At 44.7% G+C, this 17,578-nt stretch overlaps 2 protein-coding genes across 8 annotated transcripts in view; both read right to left on the bottom strand.

The window, feature by feature from the left end:
• LOXL2 (lysyl oxidase like 2) overlaps positions 1-3,383 on the bottom strand; it is a 60,044-nt gene extending 56,661 nt beyond the window's left edge. For 2 of the 5 annotated variants that reach the window (XM_074563861.1, XM_074563859.1), the window contains exon 1: positions 479-614. The gene's annotated coding sequence lies outside the window, so the exon portion shown is untranslated. Of the gene's footprint in view, positions 1-478; positions 634-3,244 lie in introns of those variants that run through there. The other 3 variants (XM_074563862.1, XM_074563866.1, XM_074563867.1) reach the window with 3 other exon arrangements.
• A 4,017-nt stretch (positions 3,384-7,400) lies between these two features.
• ENTPD4 (ectonucleoside triphosphate diphosphohydrolase 4) lies at positions 7,401-16,900 on the bottom strand. 3 transcript variants are annotated; one of them, XR_012584305.1, is made up of 14 exons: positions 16,774-16,900; positions 15,409-15,526; positions 14,955-15,152; positions 14,269-14,474; positions 13,590-13,740; positions 13,399-13,502; positions 12,717-12,776; positions 12,261-12,415; positions 10,535-10,701; positions 9,986-10,310; positions 9,173-9,258; positions 8,792-8,953; positions 7,996-8,510; positions 7,401-7,901 (listed from the first exon to the last, which is right to left on the bottom strand). XR_012584305.1 is itself a non-coding variant. In XM_074563869.1 (13 exons), the coding sequence occupies exons 2-13, from the start codon at positions 15,414-15,416 to the stop codon at positions 8,282-8,284; spliced, it is 1,851 nt and encodes a 616-aa protein (XP_074419970.1). In that variant the 5' UTR covers positions 15,417-15,526; positions 16,774-16,900; the 3' UTR covers positions 7,401-8,281. The 3 variants fall into 3 exon arrangements, 2 of the variants coding, with proteins under 2 accessions (XP_074419970.1, XP_074419971.1); XM_074563869.1 differs by having other exon boundaries at positions 7,401-8,510; XM_074563870.1 differs by having other exon boundaries at positions 7,401-8,510; positions 12,285-12,415.
• Positions 16,901-17,578: the final 678 nt, after the last annotated feature.

The following is a 17,578-nucleotide window of genomic DNA, read 5'->3' as shown; positions in this document are numbered from 1 at the left end:
ATTCATCTTCTAGAAGAAATAACTCCAATCCTTTGAGACCTCTCTTTCTCCTCCTCTGCATGTGTTCTCATCTAATGGTCAATGCAATATAGACAATGACCACATCACGCTTACTTTCCGTCACCCACTTGATTTTCCATGCTTTGCAGAGTCACCCCTTCTAATCTGCAGGCCTCATCACTTCTCAGTCTTGCTAGTCATATTCGCCCACTAAGGCACAGCTGACCTCAATGCTCTACAAAAACATTCCGAAACAAGGTCTCTGCTGAAGTCCTGACTCTTAACAAACAACCCATCTGAACGGAAGCATGGAGCCTCCTGAGATTCGCGAGAGACCCACATCTTCCAGCTCTTCAGTTTGATGCATCATCTAGAGAGCGACACACCTTCAACACGCATTAACTACACCTATCCCTGAGCAAATGAGAGGCGCATACACCAAGGCGGGTGAAAACCTGAAGCCCCATGAAATACTCACAGCAGATCTATTTCTGCAGCAGGCACAGGGGCACAGAGCTGATGTCTGTTCTCGTGCGTGACAGCAGCTGTTCCTCCTCAGTCCCAGGCAGTTTGAACAGCAGAGCACAGGTGTAGAGAAAGCACATGCATCTTCCTTGCATTTCCCTCTTTCACCTTTCAAGAAAGGGGTGGGGGGAGGCCAGTTAGTACTGAAATCTCCCAACTGGAATGTGAGCTTCTGGTTTTCCTAGGCCAAGGAAGACTCTAGCACAAGACATTTTGCAAGTACTTCTAATTTTCTATCTGTAAGAGCAATTACTCAGAGATCCTTGCTGTCTTTGAGCACTGATTCGAGGAGTCAGCTGTTGAAAGGCAACCTCCCCCAAGCCATCTCCTGACAAAACGCAGGTGGCACACAGTATCTGGCCAGCACACACCAACATCCTTCCCCATACATACAGGCTCCTGACAGATTCCCCCTGTGCAACTCAGCCATCCAAGAGATAAGTACAGAAGGGTGTGAACAAAGCTTTGCCCCTAAAATATGTGAAAAGAGTGAGATTTCTACAGAGGAAGAGAGTTTGAGCAATCCAGCTTCACTGTTTCAAGGCAGTGGCAACGCTGTGGGAAAGCTGCGGGAGCTAATCCCACGTGTGCAGCGAAATGACTCACCCACTGAAAGGCTGGGAAGGAGGGTTGCGTTTTATCTCCTTGCCCTGAGGGATGGCAGAGGTCCTGGAGGCTTACCATCCCCTCCCACTAGATGGCAAGAGTCCCCCTCCTAACAGCAAAGCCTCTGCAAGGCCAGACTTTGCGTCCGGGGGTCAACAGCCAGAGAAGGGACTTCTAGCCCTGGAGAGCACTGAGCAGATAGAACTGGTTTCCCATCCTGTCTGTCAGGATTTATTTTGCTGTGATGGGAAAACTATGTGCAGGAGAAAGGGAGAAGAGAGGAGGAAACAAACAGAATAAGGTTTGGTCGGAAAAGGGGGAGGATGCTCAAGAACACAGCATACTGGTCTCCATTACGGCCAGGCAAATGCAGCAAATCCCTCCTCATCCTTAAAAGGCGCTATGGAAACATGTTTAAACGTCTTTTGTGTTGATTCACTGTGACAGGCCAAAGAACATGTCCTAACAAGGACAGTCTCTGCCAGCGGTTCTGTTCTTATGCAGAAACTTGAACAATTAGTTCAAGGACAGAGACTCCAGTTGGTGAATTTGCAAGAGGGCTCACCGCAAGGGCAGGACACGGGCTGCAGAAGGGGACATGGGATGCTATGTAGGAGATGCATTACACAACCCACGCATCTGATTCCACCTTCACGTCTACGCGATCAGCAAGGAGCTAAAGACCCTCAGCTTTCACGGCAAGTAGTGTCCTAAGAGTTACCTGAAATTACTGCCTTCCGCTATTTATTACTGCCTGCCAAAATCTGGCAAGATAGAGAGCCCACCTAACAGGGAAAAAACCTGGCACTGTTGGAATCTTGTTTGCAAGTCACCACTGGTGTTATCAGCAGGAGAGAGATGCTGGTAAAAGCACCATACACATGAGACCCAGGAACAGAAAACACCTGCAGTCTGTAAGGTTCAGACCCTGCCCTGCTCATGATTTGTAGCAGGGAATGCAGAGCTAGTGACTTCCAGGACCCTGGAAAGCATTTGGAGTTCAGGAAAACCTGGATATTACAGAATCATAGAATGGTCTGGGTTGGAAGCAACCTTAAAGACCATCTGGTTCCACCCCCTGCCCTAGGTCCCACCAGCCCAGGTTGCTCCATGCCCCGTCCAACCTGGCCTTGAACCTCTCCAGGGATGGGGCAGCCACAGCTTCTCTGGGCAACCTGGGCCAGTTTGTCCCTTCAGTGTGTTTGTGTGTTGCGTGGCACAAACGTGCTGAGCACTCCCTTTTGGGGATCAGGACTCTAAGTTAAAATATCTCCAGCAACACAAACCACTCATCGTCTAGTAAGACACGGCTAACCCAGTCCCAAGCAATTTCTCAGCTCCACTCCCTACCAACCCAAAGACCTTCAAGCACAAGCAGGCGCAAAAGTCATTGTCGTCCTCCCATTCTTTAAACAAAGGGAGGGTGACCTGAAAAACAGCTGTCAGGACCAGGTCCCCTGAACACTACACACACAGAGGCCTCTGTGAGGAGGGACACAGCAAGTCCTTACCACACTCATTTCAGCTTTCAATGAGCTTCATGCGTTATTTAGTAGCAACAATGGCAGAAACAATGGGACAAGAAAGAACAAGGTGCCCCGGATCAGGCATTGACACCGAGTCGCTACTATTGACTGTCCCCTTCGCAAAGTGCCACAGAGACAGAAAACCCTTTTGTTTCCACAAGCTGCAGGGCTACCTCTGTGGGGCTGGTGTTCCTGGAGGAGCCGTGTGCTTCATCCCTTCCCCGCCCTCTCCATCACACCCTGCCTTTCTCATGGGTATACTTTTGTCTCCCCAACCACTTCTTCCATTAGGGGCCATGTTTGGCCTTATTTGCTTTGGACATTTTCCACACACAAAAACACAACAACAAAAAGAAGAGTGATACATTTAAGAGGCCATGAAGCTGAAAGCTTCAGTATCATTCTCCTGTCCATTCCAGGTCACTGGGATAGGTCAAAGAGCAGTGCCCCTGCCTCCCCTCTGTGCTTTTCTGCATGCCTTACCTGGCCTTAATGGACCTGGAGAAAGGACAAGGTGAATAGGAGAAGCAGAAGAAAGAAAATAAAGCATGTTAATGCAGAAACAGACACAAACAGATAAACATTACCGTTGTGACTTGGGAATCCGAGCCCAGGAACAGGCACTGAGTGAAAACAGGTATTGCTAAGTCTCTTAAAGGAATCAGGTTTCCCCTGCCGTTGTTGCTTAGTGTAGTCTCTTTGAAGCAGGCTTGTCCAGGGGTGGGATGGAAAGGTTTCCTTTTTTCCCCCCCCTTTCATCTGGAGCCGCAAAAAGATCTGCAAGAATAATAAGGCTTTAGTTGTCTTCTCCTCAGGAGATGTCACAAACTTCTTCCTCCTCTTCCAGAGCCCCTGCCCTGTCCTGCAAACCCCTACAGAGGGGAGGGAGAAGAAAAAGAAAAGCCCCAAAATCCACAACAAACACACTCACTATATTCTAATTAATAGGACACTACAGCCCGATCTTCAAAGCAGCTAAGAGCTGAATTTACAAACACTTGCCACAGGATAGTTCCAGCACTAAAAAGCACAGCAGTCTTGTAAATCCAGGCATTTAGGTTTGGCACTTAGCTGATTGCTTTTGAAAATCTGCGCTTCCTCCCTATGCCTTGTGGGCTTTAAGCTCTTAAAGCAATTAAAGGCACCCGCGCATCTGTCAGCCTCAATATAGCAAACGCTCAGACATAATGAACTCACACAAAGCCCTCGTGGGAAGGGCCTCACGCAGCCCGCGTGCTGAGATCTGGTGCTGCATTACCCAGAAAGATGGTGCCTGGCTCAGGCTCCCCCCCAGCGCTGGGGCTGGACTGGCAAAGCCTCGTTACCCATTAATCGGCAGCCTCCGGAGCACCCCAGAGGAGGTGCCCACGAGGAGCCGACTGTTCCCCAGCACCAATCCTACCCCAGAGCCCATCCCATCGGCCTCACAGACACACCAGCAGCGAGGCCGTGGGAGCAGGGTGATCTGCAGGGTGCTCCAGTCGCTTCCTCGCACAGGCACACTACAGACTTGTACATACGTATATAATCAGTATATAATTCAGATACATACGTATATGAACGTGCTCAGCACCATTTTGTTGCCCTACACTGCCCTGATGGTCAGGCTGGTACTTAAAGCTAGCTTTTAATGTCTTTTTTTCTAAAATACATTTTTCCCAGGACAAAGCCCTGCTCTCATCCACACCCAAAGCCCAAGCACATCCCAGTTAGAGTATTAAAACCACCTCCTGAAAGAAGCAAGAGCCAGAGGTTCCAAGGCCTTGATGCTCCACTCTTTCCAAAGGTACAGACCAAGGACAATCAACCTTTTTAGACCCACAGCCTAAGAATCTGCTGAAATTCCTCTCAACGCCCTCACTTCTCTCCAAGCGACAGAGATCTGCTCCAGGACCGCTGCTAAATCAATCTAAAGCCACCAGTCAGTTTTGGGCTTGGATTTCCACTTCTGTTCCTCACTGCAAACCACTCTGCACACTTCGCTCCCCTTCACAGCATCCTACCACGCTTCTACTGCGCCTTCCCCATGGTTCCGCAGCAATGAAAGACACAATCCCACACCCCTTCTCCGACAGGACCAAAAGACTTCACTTTGAAGCTAGAATACCTCAGAGAAGCAGAAACATCACCAAAGAGCACCAGGCACAAGCAAAGCACCATCTATTCTTCCTCAGGCCTGCGTTCGCCCAACCCTTATAGGCTCTTGCTTCTAATGAGCATGATGGCTTTCACCTGTGCACCTTTAGGACACTTTAATTAATTCAGCTGCCTCTCGCTGCGCCCCCTATACCTGTGTGAGATCAAGGGGCTCGACTCCCAGCTTGCTGAAGGTAAACAGGGTCCAGGTGCTGCTTTTGCAGTGCACTCAACTCCCTGAAGCTCCCTGCGCTCCTACCAGGGTGCACGACACGTTGGGCATGGAGGGAACAGCTGAGAATCAGGGCTTAAAGAAACTCAGCCCCTTCCCCCTCCAACCTTGCAGTTAGCATTACGACAGTAAAGACATAATGCAGCGGAAAAATCCGCACAAAGAAATACAAATCCAAGAAGCAACTGGAGGAAACAGTTTATTGAAAGGAAGAAAAAAAAAAAAAAGAAAACAAGCTGGGAAAGTGAGGATCAATGACTGGCATTATCATGACAAATTGACCCTTCTCATGTACAGGGAGGGGCAGCCGAGCACCTAATGAGATTTCTTAAAGAATTTAGGAAAGCAAGTCCCCAAGCAGGTAAGAGCCAGCTGGTTTTAGTTTTGAAGGCAGTGTTCACCCCACCTCACTCTGAAGCACCTTGACACCTGCTCACCTTATCAAGCCATTTACCACCCTAACACCGGAATGAGGGGGAAAATACAGACATAAAACAGGGCTCTGTGCACGTCTTGCACGAATGAAGAAAGCTTGTTTAAGTTTCTAGGCCTTACACTTGTTTGAATCTGTTTTTTCATGCTCTGCTTAGATTTTTAATGAATAGTAGCTGCTCCCATAACCAATCTCTGCTGGCAGCATCTTTTTACCATTACAAGAGGAAATTGTGTATTAGGTCATCTTAATTCTGCCCTTCCTGAACCATATCACTAGAAAAAGCAGAACAATACTGTTAGCATGCTGGAGAAAAAAAAAGAAAGAAAGAAAAAGAGGCACTGTACACTGCAGAGCAGTCATTGGTACGTCGAAAGCTTCCTGCTCATTCATGCCCCATTTTCCTGATCACTTTCTCACCACCATTCATCATCTTATCTTTCCTCACATTCCAAACACTCCTGCTTCATATCTTCACTCCCCAGCGCGGTGCTTTCAAAAACCAGTGTGGAAAGCAGCAGACGATGCTTTATGTAAGCACAAGAGCAATCTGTCCCCATCATCCCAGTTCTGTACCTGTCCCTACTGCATTCACCAAGCTTGCCAGCTGCAGCTTGTCCTACCAAAGCTCTTCTTAAGCTCTGGGGGGGGCAGAAAACACATACTCCATTGTGCACAGCCATAGTTTGTCCATCCTACAAGATAAGAAAGCAACGTCGAAATCCTGCACTTGGTTCAACCGTGACGTATTACATAACTTTAAACAATTGTTCTCCTCTCAAAAATGTTTCTACCACCTTAGGGCCAGCGTAGTAGTTTTTTTTTCCCCCCATGACTGCCCATTATTTAATAAAAATAAGCTTCTGATTCTATTAAAGAATCAATTTTGAAGTTATACATTAAGATGATTTTCTCTCTTTTTTTTTTTTTTGCTTTCTCTTAAGTGTTAAGAACATCACTAAAAAGAAAAAGCAGCAGCATCTAAAAGGAAATTCTATTTTAGGTCTGAAACATTCTTCCTTCAACTTTTTCATGTTTTTATGATTTTCGTAAGTTTTTTTTTATTGGTGGTTTTTGGGTTGTGGGTTTTTTCTTTGCTTGCTGCATTTGAGTCACTATCTCTTCTGCTAAGAGATACTTGGCATCTGCCTGGATTTTGCCCAGTCACACTCTGATATTTCCTCGTCACTTTAGCACTGACACCAGCCCTCGTCCAAAGGGGGCTGCTTTATCTAAGTGTGCAATTAGAGGCTCTGTACTCAGTTTTAGGCATCTCAGAAACAGGAAGCACAGGCTCTGGAACAATTGGCAGTGTCAGTTTTTTTGATAATTCTTATCAGCCTTATGAGTGCAACAAGTTTGTAGCACAATTCCAGACATCAGAAGTGAGAGGTGTCTTATCTACGCGCTCGCTCAGATGGTGCTCAAAAAAATAGCGAAATGCCAAACAGACTCTCAGCTGGTGAAGTGCTCAGATTTGTCAGGTACAAAAAAAATCCTTTCTAGAAAGACGACACTATTTGTTATTTCTGAACACTCAGTTAAAGGTTCTGTTGCCGTTTCAAAATTGTACCACATACCCACTTAATTCTACACGGCCATCTGCCAGACACTGGCTGGAAGGGGCAGGAAGTTTAGCACCTAAATTTAGCTGCAGTTCAGCAGATCAAGCCTAAATTCCCTAAACAAAGGCCAAAAAAAAAAAAAAGCGTATCGAAAGGAGGCAATAAAACAACTGAAAGTATCTAGATTTTGAGATGAATAAACTGCACCTTAAGTATGACCAAAGTGGTACTGACATGCCTAGATCTCCAATACTGAAAACAGCATCCAGTTTTCCAGCGTCTTCTCACCTACTAGGAGAAAAGAAAGTTTTGCCAGTTGGATACAAACAGTGAGAACAGTAGCGATATCGTGCAATAAAATATCCATACACCAAAAGTTCATATAAATCCCACTTTTAATCATGGACAGATTTACTTTCAAGTAAAATTAACAGCTTTAAATAAAATATAAATTAACAAAACAGAGTACTCAAAAATCAAAAAAGAGACACTGTGCAGGTCTACTCTAGCAGAAACAAAAGCCTAGGCATATTCCAGTTCTCTTCACCTTACTGGAGCGTCAGGGAGATCTCTGAATGATTATGAAACAGAAATAGGGGATTAAAAATAGTGACTTTTGCCACTATGACGACATAGCTTCCAAGACAAAAGGGGAAACTGTCACAAATAAGCAAAATTGATTTAAGCAGTTTTGTGGAAGCACAGCATCGGGTGCAATAGGTTTTTCTTCTCCTTCACAGTACTTATCCCAGAATATAAAAATCAGATTAAGCTGTCCTAAAAGGTTGTTTTCTTACTGCTTTTGAAAACCCTGCACTTCCTTTTCTTTCACTGAGGAGACTCAGAATTGAGAATTCAAGTGATATCAATCCTGGGATCTGGAAAAGAAAATAAAAACAGTCCTCATTCATCCTAGCTAACGGGATTTCGCAATCTCACCCAAAGGATGAGCATTCACACTCATTCTCTTACCATACATAGCTTAAGCTGCTGCTGCTCATTTACTGACGAGTCTTTGCTCGTCCCATTACACACAAAAGTGCAATATTTAAAAAACAATAAGTAATTTTTGGCAGATATTGTCTAATGAGACTAAGCCAAGTTGACCCCATTTTCCCATGTTTCCAAAGCCTAGCTGTATGACATAGTCTAGGCAATCTGCTTCTTCAATGGTTTAAAAGGGACAAAAAGGAGGAACCCTGAGGCAAAAATGGCTTTTTGAGTAGCAGGTCCAATAAAAGCTCTCCATCACAGCATCTCATAAGGGTCCTGCGATCTTCTGTGGTGGGAGGCCTTCCTCGATCCATAGGGAAGTAGACGAGCTGTTACGCAACATTCGCCGGTGGATCCGTCTGAGCCTTAGCAGGTAAAGCAGGATGGAGAGCAGCACAACCAGAAAACAGACAAAAAACAAGTAGTGATTGTAAACAAAGGAGAAGCTCCTCCAGTGGGAGTGACTTCCACGGAAGTTTTCTTGCTGGATGTCTCTGAAAAGAATCAAAGGAATAACAGACATAAGCTGCAAATCAAACTTCGCCTCCGTGCTAAACTACCTTACCCCAGGGAACAGCCCATTTTAGTAGAATAGTTTTTATAAAGCATTACTTGAACTACCCAAAATACGTACTAAGGTTATATATAATGCGCTAGAAACAACATCTTGTCTCCCCCTATCTGTCAGCTGTTTGCTATCACCATGCTTCTTCCCTTCATAAACCCTTCCACTCAAACTTCTCTTTTCAAACGTTTGAGAGAAAACAACTCGTACCTTAAAGGTAAAAACCGTGTTCGGTAAAGAATGGCTCCCAAGGTCCATTGCACCTCTTTATCATAAACCTGCAGAGCTGTTTTCAAATTGCTGTAACTCACAGGAAATGAGAAGCCACTGTGAAATACTTCATACATCCAGGCAGACTTAAAACACTGGTACCTATAGAAAGAGTGGCAAAAAGTCAGGCCAGCAGTTACAGAGTCCCAGAGGACCGGGGAGCTCATTTAGACGCATAATTATCAGTACTTTTTTACGGCTGATGCAATATTTAAGGTTATATTCACACTTCCAATGATTTCATTAAATGGATCATTTGGACGTGACCTCTCCCTGGCAACTCTGCATGAATGAATTTGCTGTACAAACACAAATACTCACTTCAATCTGTGGAGATCGGCATGTGATGCATAAAGACCATGGTCAAAACGTTCCCGTAGGACAGACCACTTAGTGGCACAATAATCCTTCAAGAAAAGAAAAAAAAAGAGAGACTTCAACGTGGCTTCTGCCTTGAGAAGAAAAAAATGCCACTAGATAAGATGCTTTGTAAATACCAAAAGCTAGAAGACTCAAAAATAACAGCTTCCCCTGCACTGCCAATAAGTCAGACCACAAGTTTCATGGCATTTTCTGTAACATTTTGTTCATTACTTGGCATCTGTAGTTAAATTAGTACTCAGTAGCACTTAAACTCTTTGGTCACGTACTTGGAGATGAAAAATAGACAACCCTATTTTTAGGGCATTGACAAAGCAGGTCATATTCCTCTACTTTATGTTGTAGTCTTACTTTAAAGCTGTCCCCAACAGATTGATCTCTGCTAGGAACAATACATGAGAAACTGGTACAAAATGGATAAAGCAAGAAGAAAAGGAATTCTAACCAACAAAGATATTCCTAAAAAGAAGCAAGGGGTGGAAGCAGCACAGATTTCCCCATTAGCAGTAGTTCTGCTGGAACTTGACTATCACGAGTCCCATTCCCTCTAGAGTCAATTTTAATGTTGTGCTTTAAAACGGATATTCCAAAAGAAAATCCAGTGAGGAAAAGATTCCCTGGGATAGTTCATTACAGGGTAAAAGGGCTTTGGATCTTTAAAGGAAGAGGTTTTTTTGCAAGACTTTCAGAACAGAATGCTTCTGGAGAGTAGCTGTTTTGAATTAGAAAAAGTTTCTCTCAAGAACACTTTACCTTTGCAGCTTTAGTAAATTTAGCAGCATTATAGTCTCCTCCCATGCGTAACACGTCCTCGGTGCAGTAGTAGAACTCAGAGAAACCATAGAATTCACTGTTCTGAAAGTGCACAGCAGGCTGATAGACACCATTAAGAGATGTCTGGGTTTCATTAGTCTTATTCATGAATGGCTGAATAATTTCACGACACAAATTAAAGTCTCCCGTTCCCCGCAAATACATTGTCTGTCCGTTCTGCTGGATCTCATCCTGAGCATCCAGGGGCAGGCAAGGATCAAGGTAGGGCGAATCAGAAGTCATGCCAGTCTGTTTGCCCAGCAGCCTGTATAAAGGAGCAAGCACAGCAACAGCTGCATATTCAGAAACATCAAGCTCTGAGATACAACGGCATCAAAACAAAGCAGCCCCATCTAAAAAAACTTCAGCATTGCATGCAGCATGCTGTAGAAATTAAGTTTTATGTCACAATACTTTAACTAAATATATTCAAGTTCAGGGGTCACTGAGCCTACTGATGCACGGAACGCATATCCCCCAGCCAGCTACCTGTTTTTAAGCACTGTACTGGTAAATAGACTGTCTTCATATCGCTGGCGTGCTGCATTTCCTCCAAAACCAAGGAACGTTGCAACGTAGACCCTATACACGTGCTCAGTTTGATGAGCATCACAGCCCAAGTTGAATTCCGCAAGTAAGTTTTTGGCTACTTCCTCCTGTGGGAACACAGGCACCAAGATTAGGTATAAACACTGTGAACCAGACTCTAAAGATGAGTTCTTTGGACAAACAGATGCCCTTGACATCTTTAAGCTCCACTCCTTATTCATCAGTTTTGCTTTTCACAGGTTCATGTTACCTTCTAACTTCATAGGGAGGGCAAAGCATGTTGATTGCCGAGGACCGCGTTATCGCTACTGATACTCAAGGAACTGTAAAGGCCAGGAACTGCTGCTATGGATGCTGAAGATCTTTTCCTTTGAAAAAGTACATGCTGTGGCTACTAATCTCAATGCTACCACTTCTGACTGAGTCCCCACAGCACTGACTGCTAGGCCTGGTAGATTTATGGTCCGCCCAGCAGAGCTGTTCTTCGTTTTCCAATCTGGAGTTCTCAAGCTTTTCGGGAGACCTGTCGGTCACTCAGCTCTGCTCACATACCATACGTCAGTCACTTGCGGTAGCTTTTCAGCTATTCAAGAGTTGTGTAGCAGAAGCACTTCATACAGAACGTGCTCAGATATGCAACGTAACACTGTGTGGCTTCCAACTGACATTGTAAATGAAAAACAGCAGGACTGTAAGCGTCACAGTCAGTTATTTGACTCTCTTATCATTCTCTGTCTGGGAACCCAGACAGGTTCCATGACCAGAATACCTATTTTATATCAGCTTATGTTCAGACAGAGCCATACGATAGTTGTCATATCGTCTGCAACTCTTCCTGTTTCCAATTCATATTTACTGGGGCAGTTTGCTCCGAATCGGAATGCCCATACTTCTGTTTAACAGCCCAAACTATTTGTTACAGCAGCTGCCTGAAAGGCAATGTCATTATTAAAACCTGCAATAGCGAAAACCCATCATTTCACAGGAAGATTAAAAAAAACTAAATATACATCATTATAACAGTACACTGAGAGTCAAAACACATGGCTTTTAGGCTATTCTTACTTCAGATCATTTCTCAATTAATAGTAAATTATTCAATATAAAAAATTCAGGAATTACTCTAGAACTCAGTGGAGTGAAGTTAGAGCAATTTATGTTCCATTTAAGACTTGTAACAAAGAAATTTGCTTCTTACAACAGATGAACTGTGCTGAGGATGTAGGTGGTATTTAAACACTCTGTACTGTTACCCCCATGTCCTGTTAATTCAGTTTCTATCAATCCAACTTAAAGGAAAAAGCCATTTCTTATATAAGAAGAATCTTTCACACACAACTTCTGGGTTCTAAACTCCAGAATACAGTCTCTCTTAAGTGTAAGAAATTTAAAACTCGTACATAAATACAGGCACACACACAAAGAAATGCATGTCCACTTAAACTTAAAAGTTAGTGGCAAATTATACAAATGGAAATAAACGTTTGAATGAACAAAATACAAATGAATTGCTTAGCTGATGAAGGACTTGTATTTGCCATCTTCTCTTCCCTTGGGTTTGGAATGGGATGTAATGAAGAATAGGACTCAAAACAAAGAAAACAAAACAACAGATATGCATTAAATAAAACCAAAAGGAAAAGAAGAAAGTTGCACAGATAATAACCTGCTGCGAAGAGGCAAAGCTTACAGTTTTAGGGACTTCGTATGCTATCTGAGTCGACACTCCGCCCATGTCAAGAATACCCACTGTCCTCTTACGAAAGATGGCCTCTTTGTTTTCACTGCCCGGGACATGCACCTCCACAATCGCTTCATCCTCTGGATAAAACACAGAAAAGGCACTGAGAAATACAACTAGGGTGGTCTAAAGCAGCGCTACACTACTTCTAGTGAACTGGTTTTCGGTAGCAATGCAGATCATTGAAATTTCACATTTCAATGTGAAATGAGAAACCTCTCCCTCCTGCCCGTCAGTGTCATGTTTCAAATTAAACCAACATCAGCATCTGCACGGCCACTGTTCACTAACATCTCTATCTAAAATCACACCACCAAGAGTGAAAGCACAGGAGTGTACTTAAGTCCTTCCTAAAATCCGATTCACAATTAAGATACTTACCATCATCTGTATGTTCAAATCTTCCAAGGACAAAGTTGATGCCAATCCATGCATATACTCCTACGTGCATAAGAAAACATATTTCAGGACTAGCTGGTACATATCATCTTAAAAACAAAGAGGGATTTTTTGCATATGAGTTATTAAGATATATCACTGATCATATTTTATTACATAAAATACTTCAAAGTTAAACAGTCCTGACAAGTTATTCTATTCCTTCCATCCCAAGTCAAGGCTACAATAAAAATCCTATTTCAATGTATCAAAGACAGCTTGATGTGTACATTTCAGAATTAAGCACATTAGCTTTTAAATTGATTTTAAGCCTCTAGGGAGCTAATCACATCAAAACATCTCTCCTTCAGAAACTATTTTTGCCTGCAAAGTTTCTTCCATCAAGGGTGTTGTGCCTTGCCTTTACCCCTCCCTCCCCAAAGCCAGGGAAAATGGACTAAAATTCCTGCTAAACACAGATGAGTTATTTTCCCTGCTAATTAGAAAACATTTAGACAAGTTACAAGATCACAGCAGATGATCATCTCCACACTCCATATGTTGCTACTGAGGAAAAAGGTCTCTCAGCCGAAACAGAATTTTAAAAAGCAACAAAAAACAATTCTCCAAGTTGTATGTGAAAGTAATAAACATTTCAAAAATTATTTTCCCAATGTTAACCTACCTTCCTGTTTCCCTGAAATAACCTCTGCATGCGAGTCCGAAAACAGAAAATCAAAATGCACGGGAATATCAGTGAGCAGATCTTCAAGTATTGCCTTCTGCTGGCTGCAAAATTACATTTTGGAACAGTTAAAAATAGTCAGACACACCAGGATCGCTAGTCTAAATGCTAAAAATAAGACAGCCAATAACCTTTCTGGCAGAATCCTCATTCCTGCAGTACACAGAATATAAAGAGGAGTCTCTTTGTGTTTTGCACGTGGCACATGTTCGGCAGCAAAGCTCAGAAGTGGAGAAATATAATCACTGACCTTTTCAGGAGAGCTGGCAAACTCCGAAATGCCTAGTGAAACAGAAATATATGAGAGGGAAGCAACTCAAGCTTTGGTTATCAAGATTTTGCAGGAAATACCCAACACAGAGGAGAAACGAACTACCCAAAGCCAAACCCAGGTAATGAACTACAGAAATAAGAAAATAAGAGCGAAGCTAATACTTTATCATTCTCCAAACATTAAACAAAGACCTGTATTACGTATATTACCTATTTATATAATTGGCTCAAATAGCTTTACAGAAAGCCAATTATTTATTCACTAAACAAACAGAACCAAGGTAAGTGATAACTGAACCGGCACCTGTCTTAGTCCACAGAGAAACCTCTCCCTCCTGCCCGTCAGTGTCATGTTTCAAGCTTTACAGCTGAACAAAGCTCTCTGCAAACCAAACCCAAAGCAATCTGGAGGAGTGCTGTGCTGACAACTCGCAAGTGCCCTTTAACCGGACACTTCAAATACAGGGTTGGAAAAAGCAAAGTTAGGATAGGCCACTATCTAGAAAATCCCATCTCAAATGAATTTCTTTCCAGTACCTGGTTTAATTTTCATAACCACTGGTTTTCTGTTTTTGTCCCTCATCTGTTTGATGTCCAGCAGATCATGCGGATTACCATTGTGCCTTGGCCAACAGTACACAAAAATCCGAGAGCCACTGCTGCCACAGTCCACAACGATTCCATAGTTCAGATTGGGGTTGTTTGTATCTGTAGCTTCAGTATCAGTTACTCGGGCAAGGTATCTAGAAGAAAACTAGGCATTACTATGTGGCAATTCAGTTCCATATGGAAGTTTTTCTCAACATCAAACTCAAAACAGGACAACGGTTTCCATCGTAGGAATCACACTCTTCACTATTACACTGTTGCTGAAGAAAAAAAACAGCGAAGTGCCGCCCATAAGAATCAAATTCCCAAAATAATTACCAAAAGTAATTTCCAAATAATTTACTATGCAATATTTTTTGCACCTACAGTGTTACTGTGCTGCTACAGATACATATATTACCGATATTATACAGTTGATACAGATATTAGAAAGTTGAATTATTGATAAATTAAAATCAACCCAGGATAAGGAAAGCTTCATTAAAAAAAGCAGGAAGCTTTACTCATGCTTTTTCCCCATTCACGTATTTTACAGTCACAACCTGTCAAGTGTTTTCCCTTTCACGCCAAAATTATATTTCATTCCTTTCCATAAAAGTCTTTCCAACTCTCACCTGTGGAATCTTTTGTCCCTGTATGCACGCCCATACTTATTGCGGATGACTACCAGAGAGTAGTAAAGCAGAGAGACAGCAGCAGCAAGTATTCCTATCACCACAATCTGTCGCAAAGTGGTGTTGAGAATACGCGGACATCCCACCGGAGAGATACTGAAGTGCCATGAAGCAGGAAGCAAACATGAGATGCTGATCCTAAAATTCAAAGAGGATAATCTGCTTTAAAAATTGATTTTATTACCAAGAAGCACAATGCATTCCGAAACAAGCTAAGGACAAACAGATTCTTCATAAAATTTTTCACTTTGCTCTGCTCTAGCTTTGCTTTGCTCATGCTCTGGCTTGAGTGCAGCCAAGACGCTATTCCCACCTCTGAATTCACGATTAGGTTCCCTGTCCTTCGCTCAAAAGACATCACAATTTCATTTGACAGTTCCTTTAGGATTCTTACCTCCCCATTTTGGGATATGACCAGCAGAGAGACAGACCAGCTGGTGTTCAAACATCAGCCGGTCTCCTCAGACTGACAAGGCACATCAACCGTGCTCAAAGCCATTGCGCTTCTGCTCCTGAATTAAAAAGAAAACATAGATGATCTTCTAGACACCATTATGAAGAGTGCTGCCAGCACGTCGAGGAGGTGATCCTTCCCCTCTACTCAGCACTGGTGAGGCCACATTTGGAGTGCTAGGCCCAGTTTGGGGCTCCCAAGGACAAGAAATACATAAAGGAAGCTCAGTGTAGGGCCACGAGGACGATGAAGGTTCTGAAGCATCTCTCACATGATTAAGAGATTGAGAAAGTTGGGCCTGTTTTGACTAAGAGGAGATGGCTCTCATCAATGCATATAGATATCTGACTGGAGAACCTAAAGGAAGCAAACTCTCCTCAGTGGTGCCCAGTGACAGGACAAGAGGCACAGGCACAAACCAAAACACAGGACATTCCATCTAAACATAAGAAAAAACCGTGAGGGTGGTGGGACACTGGAATGGATTGCTCAGAGAGACCATGTCATCTCCATCCTCACAAACATTCAAAGCCTGAGTGGCCACAGACCCAGGCAACTCGCTTTGGATCGCAACTGTGCACTGCGCTGCTCAGGGAGACAAAGAAAGGTAGGCACAGGCAGCAGCGCACCTGCTACACAAGGTCTTTATAAACATTTTCAGCTCCACTACCACCCACAAAGCCAGTCCCCAAAACACAAAGACTCCAAACATAATAAAACATCAGCAACGTTAAAAAAAAAACCACAAAACAAGCACCACACAAATGCCGACACTTCAGCACAGGTCGGGACTGTCACCCTTTTTCCACCACCCCCAGCGGGCCTCACGGCCCTCCCACACACGCCCCATCCTGCCGGAGGTGCCACGAAGTCCTTGCGCGGGTGCCAAACCGCAGCCGCCCGCTCCCGCTCCGACCGGCGCCCACAAACCGGCACCGGGCAGCAGCAGGGAGGAGAAGGGGCTGGGGGACAGGCCCCAGCAGGGCCCGGGGGGCTGCGGAGAACCCTCGGGGGGTGCGAGGAACTCCTGCCGCTTCCTCACAGCCCCAGCAGCGGGCAGACCGCAGGGCCCGCAAGTCTGCGGAGGACACCCGGCCCTCTCTCAGGGCCTCAGGAGCCGGCAGGCCGCAGCGCCGGCCCCGGCCCGGTCAGACCCCCCCGCCCCGCTCCCCACAAACGCACCGAGGCCCGCTCCCGGCAGCCCAGAGGCCCTGCCCCCGCCCCGGAGGGACCCTCCCCACTGGCGCCCGTTCCCCCCATCCCCTCCCTCAGCCGGGGACCCGGGCAGCCACAATTCGCGCTCACCTGCCGGCCCGCCGCCGGCCCGCCGCATAGCAACCGGCCCCTACGCCACTTCCGGGTCCCGCCGCCGGACGTGACGCACACACGTGGCACTGAGGGCACGTGATGGTGGGCTGGGAAGGGATTCCCCAGGGGGGCGTGGCCACATAGGGGGCGTGGTCAGCAGCGTGGAGGGGGCGTGGTTAGAGCCGGGGGCGTGGTTATCCCGGGGGCGTGGCCAGGGAGGCGGCGATGAATTAATATTAATTTCTAGCCCGGCTGTAGCCAAGAGGGCTGCGGAAGCTGTACCTTACACTGCCACTATAAACAGGCAAATCTAAGTATACAGACGGTACATAAACATATAGATAGAGATTTAGAAATAGAAATATAAGTATTTGTTTATATATCATTGCTATGGCTTCAGAAACCCACAATTTATTGTCATTTAGACAACTATTCTCCCATCCAATGATCCCTCCCCACCCGGGAAGGGGAATCGGGGTAAAACAAGGAAACACGAGGGTTGAAATATAAACAGATTTAATAGGGTAAGTCTAAATAATTAACATTAATAATACTAAAGAACCAGTGTTGATCCCCATACTGATATAAAATACACCAATAAAAATCATACCCACCCCATTCCCCCCGCAGGGGACAGCCGGTGTGGGACCCTGCGAGGGCTCGGGGCTCCGGCACCGGGGTGAGGAGTTCTCAGGGTCACAGGCATCACAGGAGAGAGAGAAAACCCCTCAGCAAACTCTCTGATTTCTACGGAATGTGCCGTTCGTGGTATGAAATAACCCCGTTGGCACCTTGGGCCAAG

This window comes from Larus michahellis, chromosome 20, assembly GCF_964199755.1.
Source record: "Larus michahellis chromosome 20, bLarMic1.1, whole genome shotgun sequence".
Classification (NCBI taxonomy): domain Eukaryota; kingdom Metazoa; phylum Chordata; class Aves; order Charadriiformes; family Laridae; genus Larus; species Larus michahellis.
Note: the sequence above shows the minus strand (reverse complement) of the source record. Positions and strands in the feature narration are given on the sequence as shown.